Source organism: Armigeres subalbatus, chromosome 1 (assembly GCF_024139115.2).
Source record: "Armigeres subalbatus isolate Guangzhou_Male chromosome 1, GZ_Asu_2, whole genome shotgun sequence".
In the NCBI taxonomy this organism is placed as follows: Eukaryota; Metazoa; Arthropoda; class Insecta; order Diptera; family Culicidae; genus Armigeres; species Armigeres subalbatus.
This window is the reverse complement of record NC_085139.1, coordinates 150,053,439-150,073,244: the sequence shown is the minus strand read 5'-3', so window position 1 is coordinate 150,073,244 and position 19,806 is coordinate 150,053,439. Positions and strand designations below refer to the sequence as shown.

General features: G+C 44.5%; 1 protein-coding gene across 2 annotated transcripts in view; it reads left to right on the top strand.

Moving 5' to 3' along the window:
- Positions 1–19,806, top strand: part of LOC134205250 (inactive dipeptidyl peptidase 10) — a 37,434-nt gene extending 17,628 nt beyond the window's left edge. For both annotated transcript variants that reach the window (XM_062680335.1, XM_062680334.1), the window contains 6 exons: positions 16,277–17,058; positions 17,117–17,308; positions 17,932–17,984; positions 18,860–18,967; positions 19,038–19,243; positions 19,588–19,806. In XM_062680335.1, the coding sequence (XP_062536319.1) occupies positions 16,277–17,058; positions 17,117–17,308; positions 17,932–17,984; positions 18,860–18,967; positions 19,038–19,243; positions 19,588–19,722 (1,476 nt within the window). In that variant the 3' untranslated portion in view covers positions 19,723–19,806. The remainder of the gene's footprint in view (positions 1–16,276; positions 17,059–17,116; positions 17,309–17,931; positions 17,985–18,859; positions 18,968–19,037; positions 19,244–19,587) is intronic.

The window sequence follows — 19,806 nt, the reverse complement described above, 5'->3', positions numbered from 1 at the left end:
AGGAACGCACGTGTGAGATCTGCGGAGTCCATCCAGTCTTCAAGTGCGACGCCTTCCGGGAAATGACTATCGCTCAACGCCAAGCCAAGGTAAGAAGTATCAAAGCTTGTTTCAATTGCCTTAGGGTGGGCCATCAGAGCAGTGCGTGTTCCTCTCGTTTCTCCTGTGTAACATGTAAGGCCAGGCATCATACTCTTCTCCACGTCGATAACCTTGATTCTATTTTACAATGTTATGGAAACTCATATGTGAATATGTACGTTATGTGGGAGATATTGATTTGAAAAATGTATTGGAGGTAACCACTTTCCCTTCGATGGGACTCGAACCCATGACCCTACAGTACGCTAGACTGGTGCTTTAACCAACTAAGCTACGAAGGACCTCCGTCGGCCTTCGCAACCTAGCGGCTACTGAACGAGCTCGAGATTCCCAAATTGGACGCATAGTCAAATCACTCGCAATCGATTTCTCAAGCCAACACTACCACATGTGTATAGTACACGTTCACATTAGAGGAGCGTGAGTATTTAGAATGTCTGGCGGCTGTACACATTCTTCATCAGCAACTGTACTGATCAAGTGAGGTTGTGTAAGCATTTGCCAGTCGGTCGTCAAGCTCAGACCCGACCGCATTGCGTAGGCAAGAGCACGCAACTCAGGTTCAGTTCAATCAAAGTTGTTGCGTCAACCGCAATAAATTGTATATTTAAACTAAGCACTACAACACCAAATTGTTAACCATATTGCACTTCACACCATACACCCCATTCCCACGCTCCACATTATACTACCATATGACACACAATAGCCCCCAATCAATAGCACATCCAATAGACTAAGAATATCCATCACAGCATCCAACCCACTTTATACACAAAGTCAGTTGTAACCGTCTCTTCACACCGTACAGCAATACACGCGATCGCGATAGTATCAAGTAGAGTGAAGTGATTTTCTATCTCCCGACCGAAATCCCCCAGTGCAGTGTACCGGTTAGTGACTGTTATTCGCGAACCAGTGACCTATATCCGGATTAGTCCGTTCCGCCGTTGTAGGCACAGAGCCGTCGGAGAGGATTCCGAGGCGCGGACATCTTTTTGGTCCGTTCGAAGCGGATTATCGTTCCATTCGAGTGGGAAACAAGCGCACATTGGTAGTGCAATTGTTGTCGCATGTGCGACCAGATACAGTGAAGTGGGGAAAGGTGATTGATTGCTTATTGTGGGGCAATTAATTAATTCTCCGATTTGTGATCGGTGCTGGGACTTCGGTGTGATTTGGTCGGTGGAGATTGGGATTTCCCGTCGCATTCCGGGTCGCGTGTGATTCTCATCAGATCGCCGTGTGTGTGACGAAGAGTGAACTGTATGGACTCTGGACTGGACAATTGAATAATTGAACCAGAAAGAAAGCACAGTACAGTGGTCCAAAGAGGACATTTTGGTGGTAGAAAAGCGCTAGTGCAGTGAAACCGTTTACGGGTAGAGCGATAAAACCCAATAGTGCATTCGTTTTCTGGTTTGTCGTTAAAACTAGAACAACCGTTTCCAGGTTTGTTCGTTAGAACCTGTGCCAACACGTTTCTTGGTTTGGGCGTCAGAACCTTGTCATCTCGTTTCCAGGTTTGGGCGTCAGAACCTGTGCCATCCCGTTTCCAGGTTTGGGCGTCAGAACCTGTGCCATCGTGAGTAGGGTGTGGTAGTATTGGGTCGGCGAGACTACGGTGAGTACTCCATAGTAGAGTAACTTTTTTGGAATTTGGATTGGTGGAGTGGACCGGCATCGTAGTTTTGTAATTGTTTGGGTTGTGGTGGTTTTGTTGTTCGTGGCGTTCTGAGGAAGCAAAATGGCGCTTCGAGAACGCTCGAAATTGATGAGTGTCACTGTGGACGCCATCAAAACTATAGAAACATTCGTTAATGAGTATGATGCCGAGGTCGATCAGAGTAAGATCGACTCAAGATTACTGAGGTTGGATCAGTTATACGATCGTTTTGTAAACGTGTCCATTGAGGTGGAATTACTCATGGAGGAGAAAGCCGAAACGAAGGCGACGTTTGTCAAGAAGCGCAGTGATATGGAGGACTTGTATTACAAGCTCCGGGATTTTCTCACATTGAATAAGCAGAATAGCACGCCTTCTGCCCAAGCGTCTCACGTTTCTTCCTCTGTCGTCCGACTACCGAAGATTGATCTGCCCACATTCGATGGTGAGATGGATAATTGGATCCCATTCTACGACGCCTATCGTAGTTTGATCCACAATAATAAGGATTTGGCAGCTGTGGACAAGTTTCACTACTTGCTGGCGGCGCTCAAGGACCCAGTCAAGCGTCTGCTGGATACCACGAGCATTACCGGGGACAATTACAAGATTGCGTGGGATCTTCTGGTTAGTCGGTACGATAACAAGCGCCTGTTGATCAAAACCACATCAACTCGCTTTTCAATGTTGAGCCCGTGAGGAAGGAATCTTCTTCTGCAATTCTATCACTTGTCGACCATTTCGAACGCCACGTAAAGATTTTAACGACATTGGGGAGCCGACCACGCAATGGAGCTCGCTACTAGTACACATGGTGTGTAGTCGTTTGGGTCAGAGCATGTTGAGGGAGTGGGAGGTCGACAAGCAACGATAGGCAAGAAATTCCGAAGTATAGCGAGTTGATCACTTTCTTGAAGGATCAAGCACGGATTCTGCTTTCACTGAATAGTGGAAGCGTGGTACCCTCCCTCCCCGGACAAGCCTCGCCTCTCTGTTGCTCACACCGCATCCGTTTCAAAGCCGTTTCCACCTAAATTCAGTTGCCTTGTGTGTCATCAACCCCACCGTATTTATGACTGCGAGGTGTTCAAACAGATGCAGCTGGAGCAGAAGCAAGACACTGTTCGCAAGAAGAAACTATGCTGGAATTGTCTGTCGTCCAACCATCTCAGTCGTGAATGTTCATCGAAACCCTGCCGGAGATGCAACGAGAAGCACCACACTCTGTTACATCCGTCCTCCCCCAATGATCGTACCACCCAACCCCAAGCAAAACTACCAATTAGGAATCAACCATCCACCTCTAACACTGACGGTGAGTCATCTCGGCTTCCCATGATCACTCCGTCCACCTCATCCATCTCGTCCACCACCCATCAGCCCCACACTTCGAATGCTTTAGCTGCTGCCAGCTCGTCGAAGGCCACATACTCCACTGTCCTGCTGTCGACTGCCGTGGTGAAGGTCCACGGTCCAACGGGAAAGTCCACATTCGTTCGAACCCTGTTGGATTCCTGTTCGGAGTCGAATTTCATCACCGAAAGAATCGTCCAGCTTCTTGGTCTACACCGGCAGAAGCGAGCAGCAGTTATCGCCGGAATGGGTGGATCCACAGTGAATAGTCACCAGTGCACATTTGCAACGTTCAGTTCCGTTGATTCCACCTACTCCAACAGTTTGAATTCAGCATTCTTCCGAAGATTACGAACGATCTTCCGGGAAGGACACTCGATGTTTCGAAATGGAACATCCCATCCACAATAGCTCTCGCCGATCCTGATTTTGCCACACCGCACAGGATCGATATGGTCATCGGTGCACAGCTTTTCTTCAGTCTACTCCGAGAAGGTCAGCTGCCAGTTGGAATTGGTTCTCCATCAAGTCATCCAGTTCTACAGTGTACCGTGCTTGGCTGGGTAGTAAGTGGTTCTGTATCTACCACTGTTGAAGCCCGATGTGCCAAATCAGTTGCGCTATTGTGCACTACGGAAGATCTCGACAAACAGTTATCTCGATTCTGGGAAATCGAGAGCTGCCCTGGCAATCGTGGACTGTCCAAGGAGGAGTCAACCTGTGAGCGATATTTCACAGAAACCACTACTCATGATGAATCAGGTCGTTTCATTGTGCGCCTACCTAGAAAGGAAGGCATCTTGAGTCAACTTGGTGACTCCAAAGCTAGCGCTCTTCGTCGATACCATTGGATGCAACGTCGGTTAGTCAAAAATCCCGATCTGGAAGGACAGTATGTCAGCTTCATGGCGGAGTATATCGATCTTGGCCATATGGTTCCCGTAGATCCGTTACAAGACACCACTCATCCCCACTCATTCTATCTTCCTCACCACGCTGTTTTCAAGCCAAGTAGCACCACCACAAAGTGCAGAGTGGTTTTCGATGGGTCCAGCAAGTCTTCTACGGGAATCTCGCTCAATGATTGTCTCATGGTTGGACCAACTGTTCAGGACACACTGTATTCCATCGTCGTCAGATTCCGAACGAATGAGATAGCTCTCGTTGCCGATATCACCAAAATGTACCGGCAGATCTGGGTGCATCCAGACGATCGACATCTTCAACGGATATTCTGGCAAAGCGAATCAGATTCCGTCGCTCGCTCCTACGAGCTCACTACTGTGACGTACGGCACATCCAGTGCGCCGTATTTAGCAACACGATGTCTACAACAACTCTCCTATGACCACTCGAGTGATGATGGAGACATCCTGTCGAAGATTGGAAAGGATTTCTATGTGGACGATTTCCTCAGCGGTTCCGATACAGTGGAAGGTGCAGTACAGTTATATTCCGGTGTGCAGAACATTCTTGGGTCCGCAGGTTTCGAACTGAGAAAGTGGTCCTCCAACTCTAGTGCAGTGCTGTCCCAAATTCCGGAAGATTTGCAAGACAACCGGTCGATAGTAGAAGTCGACGACGTTCGAGGTTCGGTTAGCACACTCGGACTATTGTGGCATCCTGAGTCGGATACACTCCGGTTCAAAGTTCCCGAGTTCTCCATGAACCTTCCACTCAGCAAGCGGATCGTCGTCTCCGAAATGTCCAAGTTATTCGACCCATTGGGCATTCTCGGTCCAGTGGTAATCCGGGCGAAAGTGTTCGTCCAACAACTCTGGAAAGCAAACTTGGACTGGGACGAACCGCTTCCCAACGCACTGAACGTCGAGTGGGAAAACTATAGACTTGGTCTAGAAGCTCTCGAACACCTCTCCATCCCTCGCTTGGTAAAAGCAGCAGGTGCAGGAGAAAATATACAACTGCATGGATTTTGCGATGCTTCCCAGCATGCCTACGGAGCGTGCATCTACATACGAAGTACCGGCATGAATGGTATCATCGCGTGCCGTCTCCTAACAGCCAAATCCCGCGTAGCTCCAATCCAAACTCTGTCAATTCCCCGCTTGGAACTATGCTCTGCTGTACTTCTGTCCCAGCTGTACCAAAACGTGGTGTGTAGCCTCAACATTACACCTGAGGCCTACTTTTGGTCAGATTCTTCCATCACTCTACACTGGTTGAACAATCCTCCTACAAACTACAATACGTTCGTGGCTAATCGTGTCGCGGAAGTTCAACGAATGACTGAAGGAGGAATCTGGAACCATGTCGCCGGTTTGGAGAATCCGGCAGATATCATCTCGCGAGGCATTGATCCGTGCGAGCTCATCAACGTCGCCCTATGGTGGAAAGGCCCACCTTGGCTATCGTCTGACCCTTCGGAATGGCCAAGCCTGTTCACAATTCCAGAATCTAATGAATTCCAATCAGAAGTTCTAGAGATGAAAGCAGCTCCAATTGCAGCTATCTCACGGTCAGTCGAGGCACCTTATCACACTCTGTTCAATCGATACTCGTCACTGACGAGGCTTATCCGCATCGCTGCTTATTGTCGCCGTTTTGTGCGGCATTGTCGTGCCAAGTTAACTAGAATAGATCTGCAAGTTACACCGTTCCTTACCGCCGAGGAACTGCATCAGGCGCTCATCGGCCTCGTGAAGGTCGTTCAAGATGAATGCTTTAGCCACGAAATCGCTATTGTTCGGGCTGGAACTGAAGCAGATCTAAGAAAATCACCCCTCAAAACTCTCCATCCGTTCATCCATGATGAATTACTCCTTGTCGGTGGCCGGCTAAACCACTCCTCGTACTCATTTACACGTAAGCATCCGATACTCCTGCCTGAAGTGCACCCACTAACGTCACTGCTCATCGATTCGGTGCACAAGCAACTCCTACACGCTGGTCCTCGCGCGATGATCGCACACATTCGTGAGCAATTCTGGCCCCTACACCTTCGTAACTTGGTACGGAGGCATGTCAACACTTGTTTGCGTTGTTATCGCGTCCGACCGCAGTCGGAATGTCAGCTGATGGGCCAACTCCCGAAAGTTCGAGTAACACCAGCAAGAGCCTTCCTCAACACCGGTGTCGATTATTGCGGCCCTGTTTGGCTCAAGTCTCCAGTAAGAAGAGCTGCGCCGATTCGAACCTACGTCTCCGTCTTCGTATGCATGGTCACTAAAGCCGTGCATCTTGAACTTGTCAGTGATCTCAGCACCGATGCTTTCATTGCTGCATTGAAACGGTTTGTTGCTCGCCGTGGTAAACCAATCGCATTGTTTTGCGACAACGCCACCAACTTCAAAGGTGCAGACAAGCAACTACGAGAGCTCTGTTCGCAGCTCAACCACCAGCAAGTGGCATCGTTCTGTGCTGAATCCGCCATCCAGTTCAATTTCATTCCTGCAAACGCACCAACGTTCGGCGGCCTTTGGGAGGCCGCAGTCAAATCCATGAAGCACCACTTCCGGAGAGTCGTGGGTCTAGAAGCACTGCCAAGCGAAGCCATGCACACTGTTCTCTGCCAAATCGAAAGCTGCCTCAATTCGCGGCCGCTCACTGCAGTCTCGGAGGATCCAAGCGACATGGACTTTCTCACTCCGGGACACTTTCTTGTTGGGTCGGCTCTGCAATCGATCCCCGAGCCCGGCCTGTCTCAAATCCCAAAGAATCGGCTATCGCTCTGGCAGGAAATCCAACGGAGAACCCAGGCGTTCTGGAAATCGTGGTCTACGGACTATCTCCACCAGCTTCAGCAACGATCGAAGTATTTCTTCCGACAGCCGAACGTTCTAGTCGGTAAGCTGGTACTCCTGAAGGACGACAATCTTCCCCCGCTCAGGTGGAGCGTGGGCCGCATTGCAGCTGTACATCCCGGTGCGGACGGTATAGTCCGTGTAATTGATGTCAGGCTTGCATCCGGTGCTGTACTAGTCCGACCATTTGTGAAGGTGTGCCTCCTCCCACTCGTTGATGACTCCCGTTCCGCCTCCATTACTGGCGAAATATCTGCACCCCAGGCCAGCAACACTGATCCTGCTATCATCAACCATAGATCTTAAGTATATGAATTTTGTTAGAATTAAGCACACTTTTCGAATTATAATGAACTTCTTTCATTGGTGGCCGGTATGTTGCGTCAACCGCAATAAATTGTATATTTAAACTAAGCACTACAACACCAAATTGTTAACCATATTGCACTTCACACCATACACCCCATTCCCACGCTCCACATTATACTACCATATGACACACAATAGCCCCAATCAATAGCACATCCAATAGACTAAGAATATCCATCACAGCATCCAACCCACTTTATACACAAAGTCAGTTGTAACCGTCTCTTCACACCGTACAGCAATACACGCGATCGCGATAGTATCAAGTAGAGTGAAGTGATTTTCTATCTCCCCGACCGAAATCCCCCAGTGCAGTGTACCGGTTAGTGACTGTTATTCGCGAACCAGTGACCTATATCCGGATTAGTCCGTTCCGCCGTTGTAGGCACAGAGCCGTCGGAGAGGATTCCGAGGCGCGGACAAAAGTTAATTGCCTATTTCCGGGGATTAAACCACCCGACTTGGACGTTAATTTACAATGTTATGGAAACTCATATGTGAATATGTACGTTATGTGGGAGATATTGATTTGAAAAATGTATTGGAGGTAACCACTTTCCCTTCGATGGGACTCGAACCCATGACCCTACAGTACGCTAGACTGGTGCTTTAACCAACTAAGCTACGAAGGACCTCCGTCGGCCTTCGCAACCTAGCGGCTACTGAACGAGCTCGAGATTCCCAAATTGGACGCATAGTCAAATCACTCGCAATCGATTTCTCAAGCCAACACTACCACATGTGTATAGTACACGTTCACATTAGAGGAGCGTGAGTATTTAGAATGTCTGGCGGCTGTACACATTCTTCATCAGCAACTGTACTGATCAAGTGAGGTTGTGTAAGCATTTGCCAGTCGGTCGTCAAGCTCAGACCCGACCGCATTGCGTAGGCAAGAGCACGCAACTCAGGTTCAGTTCAATCAAAGTTAATTGCCTATTTCCGGGGATTAAACGAGCTCGTTCAGTAGCCGCTAGGTTGCGAAGGCCGACGGAGGTCCTTCGTAGCTTAGTTGGTTAAAGCACCAGTCTAGCGTACTGTAGGGTCATGGGTTCGAGTCCCATCGAAGGGAAAGTGGTTACCTCCAATACATTTTTCAAATCAATATCTCCCACATAACGTACATATTCACATATGAGTTTCCATAACATTGTAAATTAACGTCCAAGTCGGGTGGTTTAATCCCCGGAAATAGGCAATTAACTTTGATTGAACTGAACCTGAGTTGCGTGCTCTTGCCTACGCAATGCGGTCGGGTCTGAGCTTGACGACCGACTGGCAAATGCTTACACAACCTCACTTGATCAGTACAGTTGCTGATGAAGAATGTGTACAGCCGCCAGACATTCTAAATACTCACGCTCCTCTAATGTGAACGTGTACTATACACATGTGGTAGTGTTTTACTTACTTACTTATGGATCCTGTACACCTCCGGTGGTGCAAAGGGCCGACTTGAAAGATCTCCATCCTGAGCGATGCCCGGCTATCGCTTTAACCTGTTGCCAGGTTAGATTTCGGTCGACTTCTTTTATTTCTTTATTGAGGCTTCTCCGCCATGAGCCTCTGGGTCTGCCTCTGCTGCGATGTCCCGCTGGGTTCCAGTCTAATGCTTGCTTACAGATTTCGTTTCCGCCCCTACGTAGAGTGTGGCCGACCCAGCCCCACTTCCGATCCCGAATTTCTGTTGTTATCGGCCTCTGGTGACAACGACGATGGAGCTCGTTGTTTGAGATCCAGTTGTGAGGCCACCAGGCCCGAATTATATACCGCAGGCATCTGTTAATGAACACCTGCAGCCGTTGAGTGTTCTCCACTGATACACACCATGTTTCGCTAGCGTATAACAGCACAGATTTCACGTTAGAGTTGAAAATTCGTATTTTGGTGCGTTCACTTATCTGCCTGTTTTCCAGATTTTTTTAAACTCGCAAAGGCAGCCCTTGCTTTCTTGATCCGTGCGCCTATGTCGATCTTGGTACCGCCGTCTGACGCCATTTGGCTACCAAGATATTGGAAGCTTTCAACATTCTCCACTGGTTGCCCGGCTACTGTGAAACTGGAAGGAGTCACCGTGTTTACATCCAACGATTTGGTTTTGTTGACGTTGATGACTAAACCTGCCGAGGAGGAGCGATCGGCAAGGTCGTTGAGCTTACTCTGCATATCAGAGCGCCGTTGCGCGAGTAGTGCAACGTCATCCGCCAATTCGAAGTCGTTTAGGTGCTCCATGGTTATAGGCTGCCATAACAGCCCGCGGTTTGGTTCACGGTCAATCGCATCTACCAGAATCTCATCGATTACGATGAGGAACAGTAACGGTGATAGAATACATCCTTGCCTCACACCAGCTACGACCCGGATAGGGTCGGACAGGACCCCATTGTGCAGCACTCTACACGAAAAGGCCTCGTACTGTGCTTCGATGAGGCCGATGATTTTCTCAGGAACCCCCTTGCGTCTCAGGGCGCCCCACATATTCTCGTGATTGAGACGGTCGAAAGCTTTTTCGTAGTCAATGAATACCAAGTAAAGGGACTCTTGGAATTCGTTGACCTGCTCCAAAATGATGCGGAGCGTGACAATATGGTCCACACAGGATCTTCCGGCACGGAATCCGGCTTGCTACCGCCGGAGAGTCGCATCGATCTTCTCCTGAATCCGGGCTAGGATAATTTTGCACAGAACTTTGAGAACGGTACACAGCAACATAATGCCTCGTCAGTTATCGCATACAGTCAGGTCACCCTTTTTGGGCACCTTCACTAAGATACCTTGCATCCAGTCGACCGGGAAAGTTGCGGTGTCCCAGATATTACGAAATAAACGATGCAGTAGTTGAGCGGATGTCATGGGGTCAGCTTTGAGCATCTCGGCTGTGGTAGTGTTGGCTTGAGAAATCGATTGCGAGTGATTTGACTATGCGTCCAATTTGGGAATCTCGAGCTCGTTCAGTAGCCGCTAGGTTGCGAAGGCCGACGGAGGTCCTTCGTAGCTTAGTTGGTTAAAGCACCAGTCTAGCGTACTGTAGGGTCATGGGTTCGAGTCCCATCGAAGGGAAAGTGGTTACCTCCAATACATTTTTCAAATCAATATCTCCCACATAACGTACATATTCACATATGAGTTTCCATAACATTGTAAATTAACGTCCAAGTCGGGTGGTTTAATCCCCGGAAATAGGCAATTAACTTTGATTGAATTGATTCTATTGATAGTTCTAATTGTGGCATCCTCACCCCTCCACTTATTAATTGCTCCGTGAATCAAACCCCTCGTCTGAATAACAGTTTGCTTATGACAGCACTCGTTAACGTGGCTGATAGCTCGGGTAAGTTTGTTTCCTGCCGAGCATTTTTAGATTCAGGTTCTCAAGTTCATCTGGTATCCAAATCGTTCGTTGATAAATTGAATTTGCAAACAACTTCAGCAAAAGCAGAAATTGTGGGAGCTAACGGAACGAAATCAATGTTGACAAGTAGTGTTAAATTGAAAATGTTTTCACGGTATTGCGATTATCAAGCTGAGATTGATTGCCTAGTTGCAGATTAGGTTACGGGTTCAACCCCATCTAGTTTTTTTGACACCAAATCCTGGAAGATTCCGTAAATGTAAACTTGGCTGATCCTTCATTCAATAATCCAGGGTCTGTTGATTTGTTGATTGGAATAGGAGAGTTCTTCAAATTGATGTTGTCTGGACAAATAGTTTTGTCTGATGAACTACCAACACTTCAGGAAACACGTTTGGGATGGGTTTGTGCTGGATCCGTTAAAACAGCTGTGCCACCCATTAGTTCATCGTTTGTACAATCGCATTGTACATTCGACTCTAAGGAATGTGTAGACAGATCTGCTAGTCTAAAATATCCTAGAGATTGTAGCCCCTCGTTTTCATTGAAACCAAAATCATCGAAACGTACGCAATCAAATCAGAAACAAATGGATGAGCGTCTTTCAGATCTTCTTCAAAATCTTCAAAGCTCCAAAGTGTCGATTGCCCCTCAAAAATCAAGCCCAGACGGCTTTTCGCCAATTCCGTTGTACTGTTTCGGGAGTTCTTCGAAGAGCATGTCTGACTCAGATACACATTCTATAGGTAATCGCAAATCTTTCCGCCCGGGGGAGAATGTTCGCGCCCAAAGCGAACGTGATAGAATGTTTGTTCCAAGTTACCAATCCTAAAGTTAATCACCCCAAAATCCCACATTCCATCCTACTAACCCCGAGTCGACCGCGGGTGTTTCGGTCCCCTTCCTACTAACAACCATGGTTTGTAAATGAACACGCACTCCTCATCCAAACGGTAATTGATAGCTTGATGCTTGGCTCGCGAAGTCCCGTTAGCGGAAGGAACCGTTATGAATTGGACGCCAGTAGCGAGGAAGAAAAAGAAGAAGAAGCCTAAGACGAGAGCACCGACAGCAATGATGACTTGGCAACATGACGCACGCTGATTGGCCGACCAATCAGGAGGCAGATAGGATTCAATATCTTGTATATAAGAAATGTGCATTCGCTCAAGAGCATTCAGTTTGTTGAAAACCATTCCGCGAAATACATCTTTGTTTTGATTAAACCGCTTTATTTTCTTGGACAAGCCGAACCAAACAGCCTTTCTCAAGGCTTCATGAGTTAAAGAATAATTTTCGTCGCTATCGTACGGATTTGGAGGCCCTTCAGCCGAAGGGCGTTGATACAGTCCACATCCCCAACCGAGCCAACTGGTGGCTCCTCCAGGCAACACTTCAGTGGGAAGGTTGCCGCTGTCGAGGTTAATATTCCGACAGTTCCACCGCTACCCGTCCGTGACAGGACAACGTTATTTCTAGATGATCAATGCCTCTCTTCAAAAGCTCTTTCATGCTGCTCGGAAGCACCCTTTTTGATACTGTTCGAAAACCTCCTTTCGAGGGGCTCGGAATTCTTCTGTCAGCCAGCCCCCTTTGAAGTGGTTCGGAAGCCTCTTTTCAAAAGAGTGAGAAGCACCCTTTTCAAGGGGGTTAGAAGCCCCCATTCAAGAAATTCCGAAGTCCCCTTTCAAAGAGATAGGAAGCTCTCATTCAAAAGGCTCAGATGTCCCTTTTTTAAGAGGGTCACAAGCCCCCTTTTCAAGAGGGTTGGAAGCCCTCTTTCAAAAGATCCAGGAGCCCTCTTTCAAGAGGCTCGGAAGCTCACTTTCAAGTGGCTCGGAAACCCTATCGAGGGACTCGGATTTTTTTCTTCTTTCAGGTGATTATAGAATGAAGCCAGAAATCGGCCATTTTGTAAACCACGTGCTTTTCCAATATTTTTTTCAAGAGCACGAGATGAAAGAGCCATAACGTGTATGGGGCTGAAATAATGGTAGATCGTTTGCTTAGTTATGCTGAACAATCATAATTTGAGTTTCGGCACTGTACGAAAACTATTACGCCAGATTTGGGCTTTTGGAAACGAATGTAGATAAACGTGTGGTGAACTTGAAATTCACCACGGGCTTCATTCTATAATCACCTTCAAGAAGCTTGATAGCCTACTTTCAAAAGACTCAGCAACGTAATTTTAAGATAGTCGAAGTCTCAATGCAAGAAGGTTGAAAGACCCCTTTCATTAGGCTCGGAAACCTCCTTTCGAGGGGCTCGGAATTCTTTTTTCAGCCAGCCCCCTTTCAAGCGGTTCGGAAGCTGATTTTCAAAAGGGTCGGAAGCCCCCCGTCAAGAGGCTCGCAAACTTCCAAACTTCGGAATTCTTTCTTAGAGAAGCTTAAAAACAAAAGGCTCAGAAATGTCATTTCAAGTCGCCCAAAGCCTCATTTCAAGAGGCTCGAAAGACCTCTTTCATGATTCTCGGGAGCCCCCTTTTGAGAGGCTCAGAAACCTCCATTCGAGGGGCTCAGAATTCTTTTAGCCAACCCCCACGAGTGGCTCAGAAGTCTAGTTTCAAGAGGCTCGGAAGCCCCCTTTTCAAGAGGTTTGGAAGCATCCTTTCTAGAGTCTCGGAAACCCACTTTCAAGAGGCTCGAAAACTTTCTTTCGAATGGCTCGCAATTCTTCTTTCTTGGAAGCCTACTTTCAAAAGGTTCAGAAACATAAGTTCAAAATGCAAGTCTCTTTTCAATAGGTTCGAAAGCACTCTTTCAAGATAATCTTATGAACTGCGCTTATTCAAATAGGGGTACCTTAATTGATACAAAAACATGAAGGGGTACCTCTCAAGAGAAAGGTTGAGAACCGCTGCACCTAGGATCTTAAACCGATCGGATGTACCTCACAGAACGGTAGCCAAACTGAAATTCTTATCACCGATTGTTTGCAATTGCTTCTTGGGCATGATGCAGCCCTCTTTAGCCTAGCGATTAGATGAGTGGCTATGAAACCAAAGTTTATGAAACGTAGATAACTCTGATTGTACCTCTAATACAAAATAGGTGCGAAATGGGGGAGGGGAGGCATAAAATATAAATTTTTGTGTTAAGTTATTTGCTATCGATCCCTGGAGTATCCACTATTCAGGTATTTAAAAAAGTGATGTAAAAATACACTCTGCATTGCGATACAGTTATGCGAATATTTAGCTCTGGCCTCTGATCTGATCGAAAATTGTTGGCATGTAAGTAACATTAACGTTTCTGTCATGGAATAATACTGTCAGTGACTTTTTTCAACTTAACTCAACTTAACTTAACAGCGAGTTTACGCTTATTCTAACCAACTTATGATAAATAAATAGTTGAAAAATATTTGCGGACGCGAAATAACGGAAAATTGACAAAATATTTCAATTGACATTTTCTCCATTTGCTGTTTTTCGCAATGGGACGGACATTGGGCAGGCAGTAGTTTTTAGTAGTAGAGTTGAATTTCATTGACCCGACAAGGCCAAATTATCGACAGATCCACTACATAGTTGGATATATCTTTATCCAAAAAGGTTTGGTTGCGATTCCGATCATCGACATACTTCCGAGTTGGATTTTAGATCTTATAGGGCGTAAGTCCATAAAAAAACAAACTAGAATATTCCAGATATTAGGTAAAAGTGGGTAAAATTTCAATGGTTTTCACTATGCGATCATAGGTTACAGAAATCATGAAAAAATATACAATTTTGGTGATTTGAACCTCAAGCCTTATGTTTAGGTCCTTTGCTTTATAATTTCTATGTTAAAGATATTGAAAATTGTTCGAAAGCACAATGCACGCTCAGACAACTTGCAGATCATGCCGTGATCTCGCCAAGAGGTCCAGGTGCACTGTGAAGATGTCTTGCAAGGACCATTGCAAAGTACCCTAGTCCTAGATAATCTGACTGTTTGAGCCAGACATTTAGGATAAGGGATCGAGTTTTCACCGCAAAAAAACACAGTTGGTTGTGTTTACTAAGAAGCGGTACCCGGCTCAACTGAAACTCAAGCTGTTGAAAGACTACCTTAGGGTCGTGTTTGATTCTAAATGTACCTGGACACTCCATTTTTGGCGTTTGATAGAAAAATGCCGGAAAAGGATCAATTTTCTACGTTCTATCTCCGGAACACGATGGGGTGCTCACCGGGAAGACCTCATTAAATTCTATAGAACGACAATTCACTCTGTTTTAGAGTACTGCTATTTCTGCTTCTTCTGAGCAGCTGATTGCCTCCTAATTAAATTAGAACGAATTCAATGTCGTTGTTTGCGTATTGCCCTTGGCTATATACATTCAACACATAACATGAGCCTGGTGGTGCTTGCTGGAGTCACTCCAGCACAGCTACTAAAAGCTCTCACTAAGAATATTCATCAAATGTGGAACAAGTAACACACAGCTTGAACTGGTTCATCGGTCAAGATAACCGAGAGTTATCTCAACTACACATCTACAGATGTTTGTCTTCCATATTATACATCCTTTCTAGTGCACTTCACCAACAACAGTTCCTCAATAGAAAATTAGTTATCCATGAAACATGCTATTCAAGGAATACCAGATCATCTTCAACAAATATCTATTCCCTCTTTTTTTCTGAAAAATTTAAACATGAATTGTAACAAAAGATATTTCATTGATGGTTCTCGCATTAACGGATCCACTGGCTTCGGTGTTTTCAATGTAACTTCCAACCACCTTCCGAAAACTTCATCTGGCTGCTGAGCTGGCAGCAATTAACTTCGCTTTGGGGATAATTTCCAATCAGCCCGTAGACTATTATTTCATCTTCTCGGATAGCCTTAGTTCTTTCGAGGCACTCCGGTCGATGAAACATGGTAAACACGCATCTTACTTTCTTACAACATACGAGAGCTGATGCGTGTTTTGGTCGAAAGATCATTCATTTCAAGATTACCTTTGTTTGGGTCCCATCTCACTGCTCAATCTACGGCAATGAGAAGGCGGACTCGCTGGCAAAGATGGGCGCACAGGAAGGTGAGGTTTATGATTGACAATTTTCGAGTAACGTGTTTTTCCCATTAGTCCGTCAGATACCCTCATGACCAGAGGTAACCCTTCAGGGAAGTTCGAGGAGTTTTGGGAGATCGTGATTTTGTCTATACGCAGACCGTTTATACTTTCCTTTGTACTTCTGCCATCATTTAATAGTTGTCAATATAGTGTCTTTAGTGGTGTAAAAATGCGAGTAAAAAATCCAGATTGATCCACCTAGGAGTGATTGTGCCTTTCTCGTGCATTAATAAACAACCCAATCAAACAATCGAATGCATGATCGGGAAACTCGTTGAAATGCTGAATAATTTGTGATATTAATTCTAAAATCACTAATTAAAGTATTTTTAGCGTACGCGTTTTATGTGAGCTTTTTTATTATACTAGAAAGCTGCAGAAACGTTATGACGTCAAGCTGAGTCGATTGGTATATGTATAACGCTTTGGGTCTCTGAGCCTTCTATAAAAAGTTCGATATTGGAGTGAAATGATAGCCTTAAGGTACAACTTTGTTGCACGAGAAAGGCAAAAATCAAAGTACAAATCAGTAAAATAATTTTGTAAATTTGTTACTAATCTATGATTTAACCAATCCAATTATTTTCTCTCTTGACATCAAACAGATTTACATCGAACGTGCAGTGGAGAACGGATGGACTTTGATAGCTGAAGCTCCGGTGTTCATAAAAACGCAGAAAAAATTAACAACTAATTCGACGCAGGAGAAAAATGCTCGCAACACACAAGACACCTATTTTCTCAAACGTTTGAGTATACGGGATGGATCACATGGATATTTTCGTCATGTCGTGCTGATTCCATTAGAGACGAAAAAGCCAATCATATTGACGATTGGTCGTTTTGAAGTAACGGAAATTTTAGGATACGACTCAGTCAAACAGTGTGTTTATTACATTGCTACCCCTGAGTTTAAACCAGGCCAACGCCATTTATACAAGGCAAATTTAACGCTACACTCCAATGTGGAAAACATCAGTATGAATGCCAAGAACGTAATGATTTACTGCATGTCATGTGAGGTTGGCGTTAGGTCATGGAATTCTACCGAAAGAGCGACAAATGCAACGAAAAATGAAAGAACCTACGGTCCAAATAATTGCATGTATAATCGAATATATTTTAGTGCAGATTATGCATATTTTGTTCAAGAATGTCTCGGACCAGAATCCCCATCATCGTACATTGTGGACGTAGCTTCCGAGTACATGATATACGTACTGGATGATGGGAGCCACCTCAGAAATATATTATATGAGCTCGCCAAGCCACAAATTATGACATTCAGTGTTCAGATAAAGTACAATTTCCATGCGCAAGTCAGAGTATATCTACCACCAGGTATCAAGGAGGACGATGATGTTCTGCTTCCGCTAATTCTGCATATGTAGGTATTTTCTCTTATGATTTCAAACAATTACTTTAGCTTTTTTTTTCAATTCCAGAGATGCTTCTCCAGAAAGACAACTGGTTTCAGACAAATACTATTTGGATTGGAATTGGTATTTGAGCAGTTTTCAGTCTTATATTGTCGCTCAAATCGATGCAAGGGGATCAGGTTTTCAAGGAGAAACTCTGAAAACTCAAATACGAGGAAAAATCGGAATTGAAGTAGAAGATCAAATGTCAGTTTTGACGTAAGTACCATCATACAATGCCGTTTAATGTAGATTGATACTTTAAGCTGTTTTATATTAATAGTAAGTTTTTGCCTCCATGATCATTTTCTATTAAATATTTTTCCTTCGTATAGTAGCGGCCTATACTGCCGTGAATCGCATATTTGTCCCATATGAATAGGAAACCCAGCAAAGATGGGACAAATATGCGATTCACGGCAGTATAGTTCCTATATACGGGCCCTCCTTAACCTAGCGGTAAGATGCGCTGCTCCAAAGCAATACCATGCTGAGGGTGGCTGGGTTCGATTCCCGGTGCCGGTCTAGACAATTTCCGGTTTGGAAATTGTCTCGACTTCCCAGGGCATAAAAGTATCATCGTGTAAGCCGAATGCATGAATGGTAACTTGGTTTAGAAACCTCGCGGTTAATAACTGTGGGAGTGCTGAATGAACACTAAGCAGCGAGGCGGCAATGTCCCAGTGGGGGATGTAATGCTACCATGAATTTTCGTTTTGTCCTATTCTTCGAATTGTTTTTAATCTATTCTGTCTACATCTGTTGACTCAACAGTCTTTTTGATTTTCACCTAATTTCAAATAATACTTTAACCCATTAGGTACTAAATAAATTCTTTTCAGATATTTACGCGACAACGTGAAGCTGGTTGATCCAAATCGGATTTGTATATATGGTATGCAAGTGACCGCAAAGGTAAATTCCATCCTTGACGTTTATACGCTTGATTGTTCCAAAGGTGAATACCTAAAATAGGTTTGTTAAATATCTTGGCTGTACATATGCACATCACATGTTTCGAAATGGACAAATTGATATGAAATTTGCGAAAAAGAATCCACGTGTCTTGGAGGGACTTGAAATTTGCGAAAAAGAATCCACGTGTCCCTCCAAGACACGTGGATTCTTTTTCGCAAATTTCATATCAATTTGTCCATTTCGAAACATGTGCTGTGCATATGTACAGCCAAGATATTTGACAAAAAAATGTTTTTTCGTACGGCCGAGTTGCCGAATAAAATGCAATTAACCTAAAATAGGGTTGCCAATTATCTTCAACATGAAACATAATCTATATACATAAAAATGAATTTCTGTCTGTCTGACCCTTACAGACTCGGAAACTACTGAACGAACCGATCGGCGTGAAAATTTGTATGTAGAGGATTTTTGGGGAAGGTTTTTAAGATGTTTCGAGACCCCTTCCCCCTTTGAAAAGAGGAGCTCTTATACAAATTTCTTCATGACTCGAGAATTAAGCAAATGGAACCAAATTTGGCATGTGGAGGTTTTGGGAGAGAAGATATGTTTCTGTGGTGGTTCGAAACCCCTCCTTCTTCTAGAAAAAAGGGCTCCCATACCAATGAAACAGAAATTTCAGCATACCTTGAGAACTAATCAGAGAATAAAATAATTTTAGACGAAACAAAGTTCGTCAGGTCTGCTGGTGATAAATAAAAAATATTTATTAGCCGATTACGTCAAGGGTGGAAAAACCTCTCACATGATACAGTACGCGTAATTACATATCATAATATCTATTTATTTAAGGTTGGGGATACGGAGGATATATTGCTTCCATGATGCTCGCGAGCGATACCGATAATGTTGTAAAATGCGGAGTGGCGGTGAATCCAATAGTTTCATTTAAATATTTTTGTAAGAACCACTTTGGACGTTTTCTTTTGATAATTTTTAATGTTGTCTCTATATTTATCTTTGTTTTCAGATTCATTTTTCACAGAACGATACGTGGTTAATTCTGCAGATAATGGCCGATCATTGCTAGATACTGATTTGTCAATGGAAGCAGGGAATTTCGTAAGCAAAAAGTTATTGTTGGTACATGGAACAGCAGATACAGTAGTTCATGAACAGAATTCTGCATTGCTGACGAAAGCATTGATCGATGCACATGTTATGTTTAGACATCAGGTACATACAAGTATTTAGATTATGTTTTTATACAAGTTTGAAATGGGAATGAAGGGAGCTTCAGCGACGATCTCACTCTACAATTCAATGACGACGGAAAGTCGGAAAGACGGGCTCGTGCCTAGTTAGTGCTGATAATGGGGGATAAATTTAGGGTTTTAAATTATTAGTATTATGAACAATTAAAAATGACGCGGGAAACAAAAATACAATCGTATAAAATCCTTTTTACTTTCTCATAACGCTCTGGGGCGAATAGAGTAAATGTCTTAGTCATATCTTTCAAACTGCATTCTCTCCTCCACCCTTTTAAGATGTAGCATGTTTTCCTTTTCTATTTTCAGATATATGTTGACGAAGATCATGACATGGCAAACGTAAAAAATCACGTATATCACACAATTGAGTCATACTTTGAGGAAAACTTCCAACATAATGAACAGGATTGGGCTACTAGTTTTTTTCTTTCCAAATCTTAGCATTAGGTTGTTAGAGAACCTGGTATGGAGTGTAGATTTTTCAAACAATAAGTAATAAAACAATCGCTGCTTGGGACAAACTAA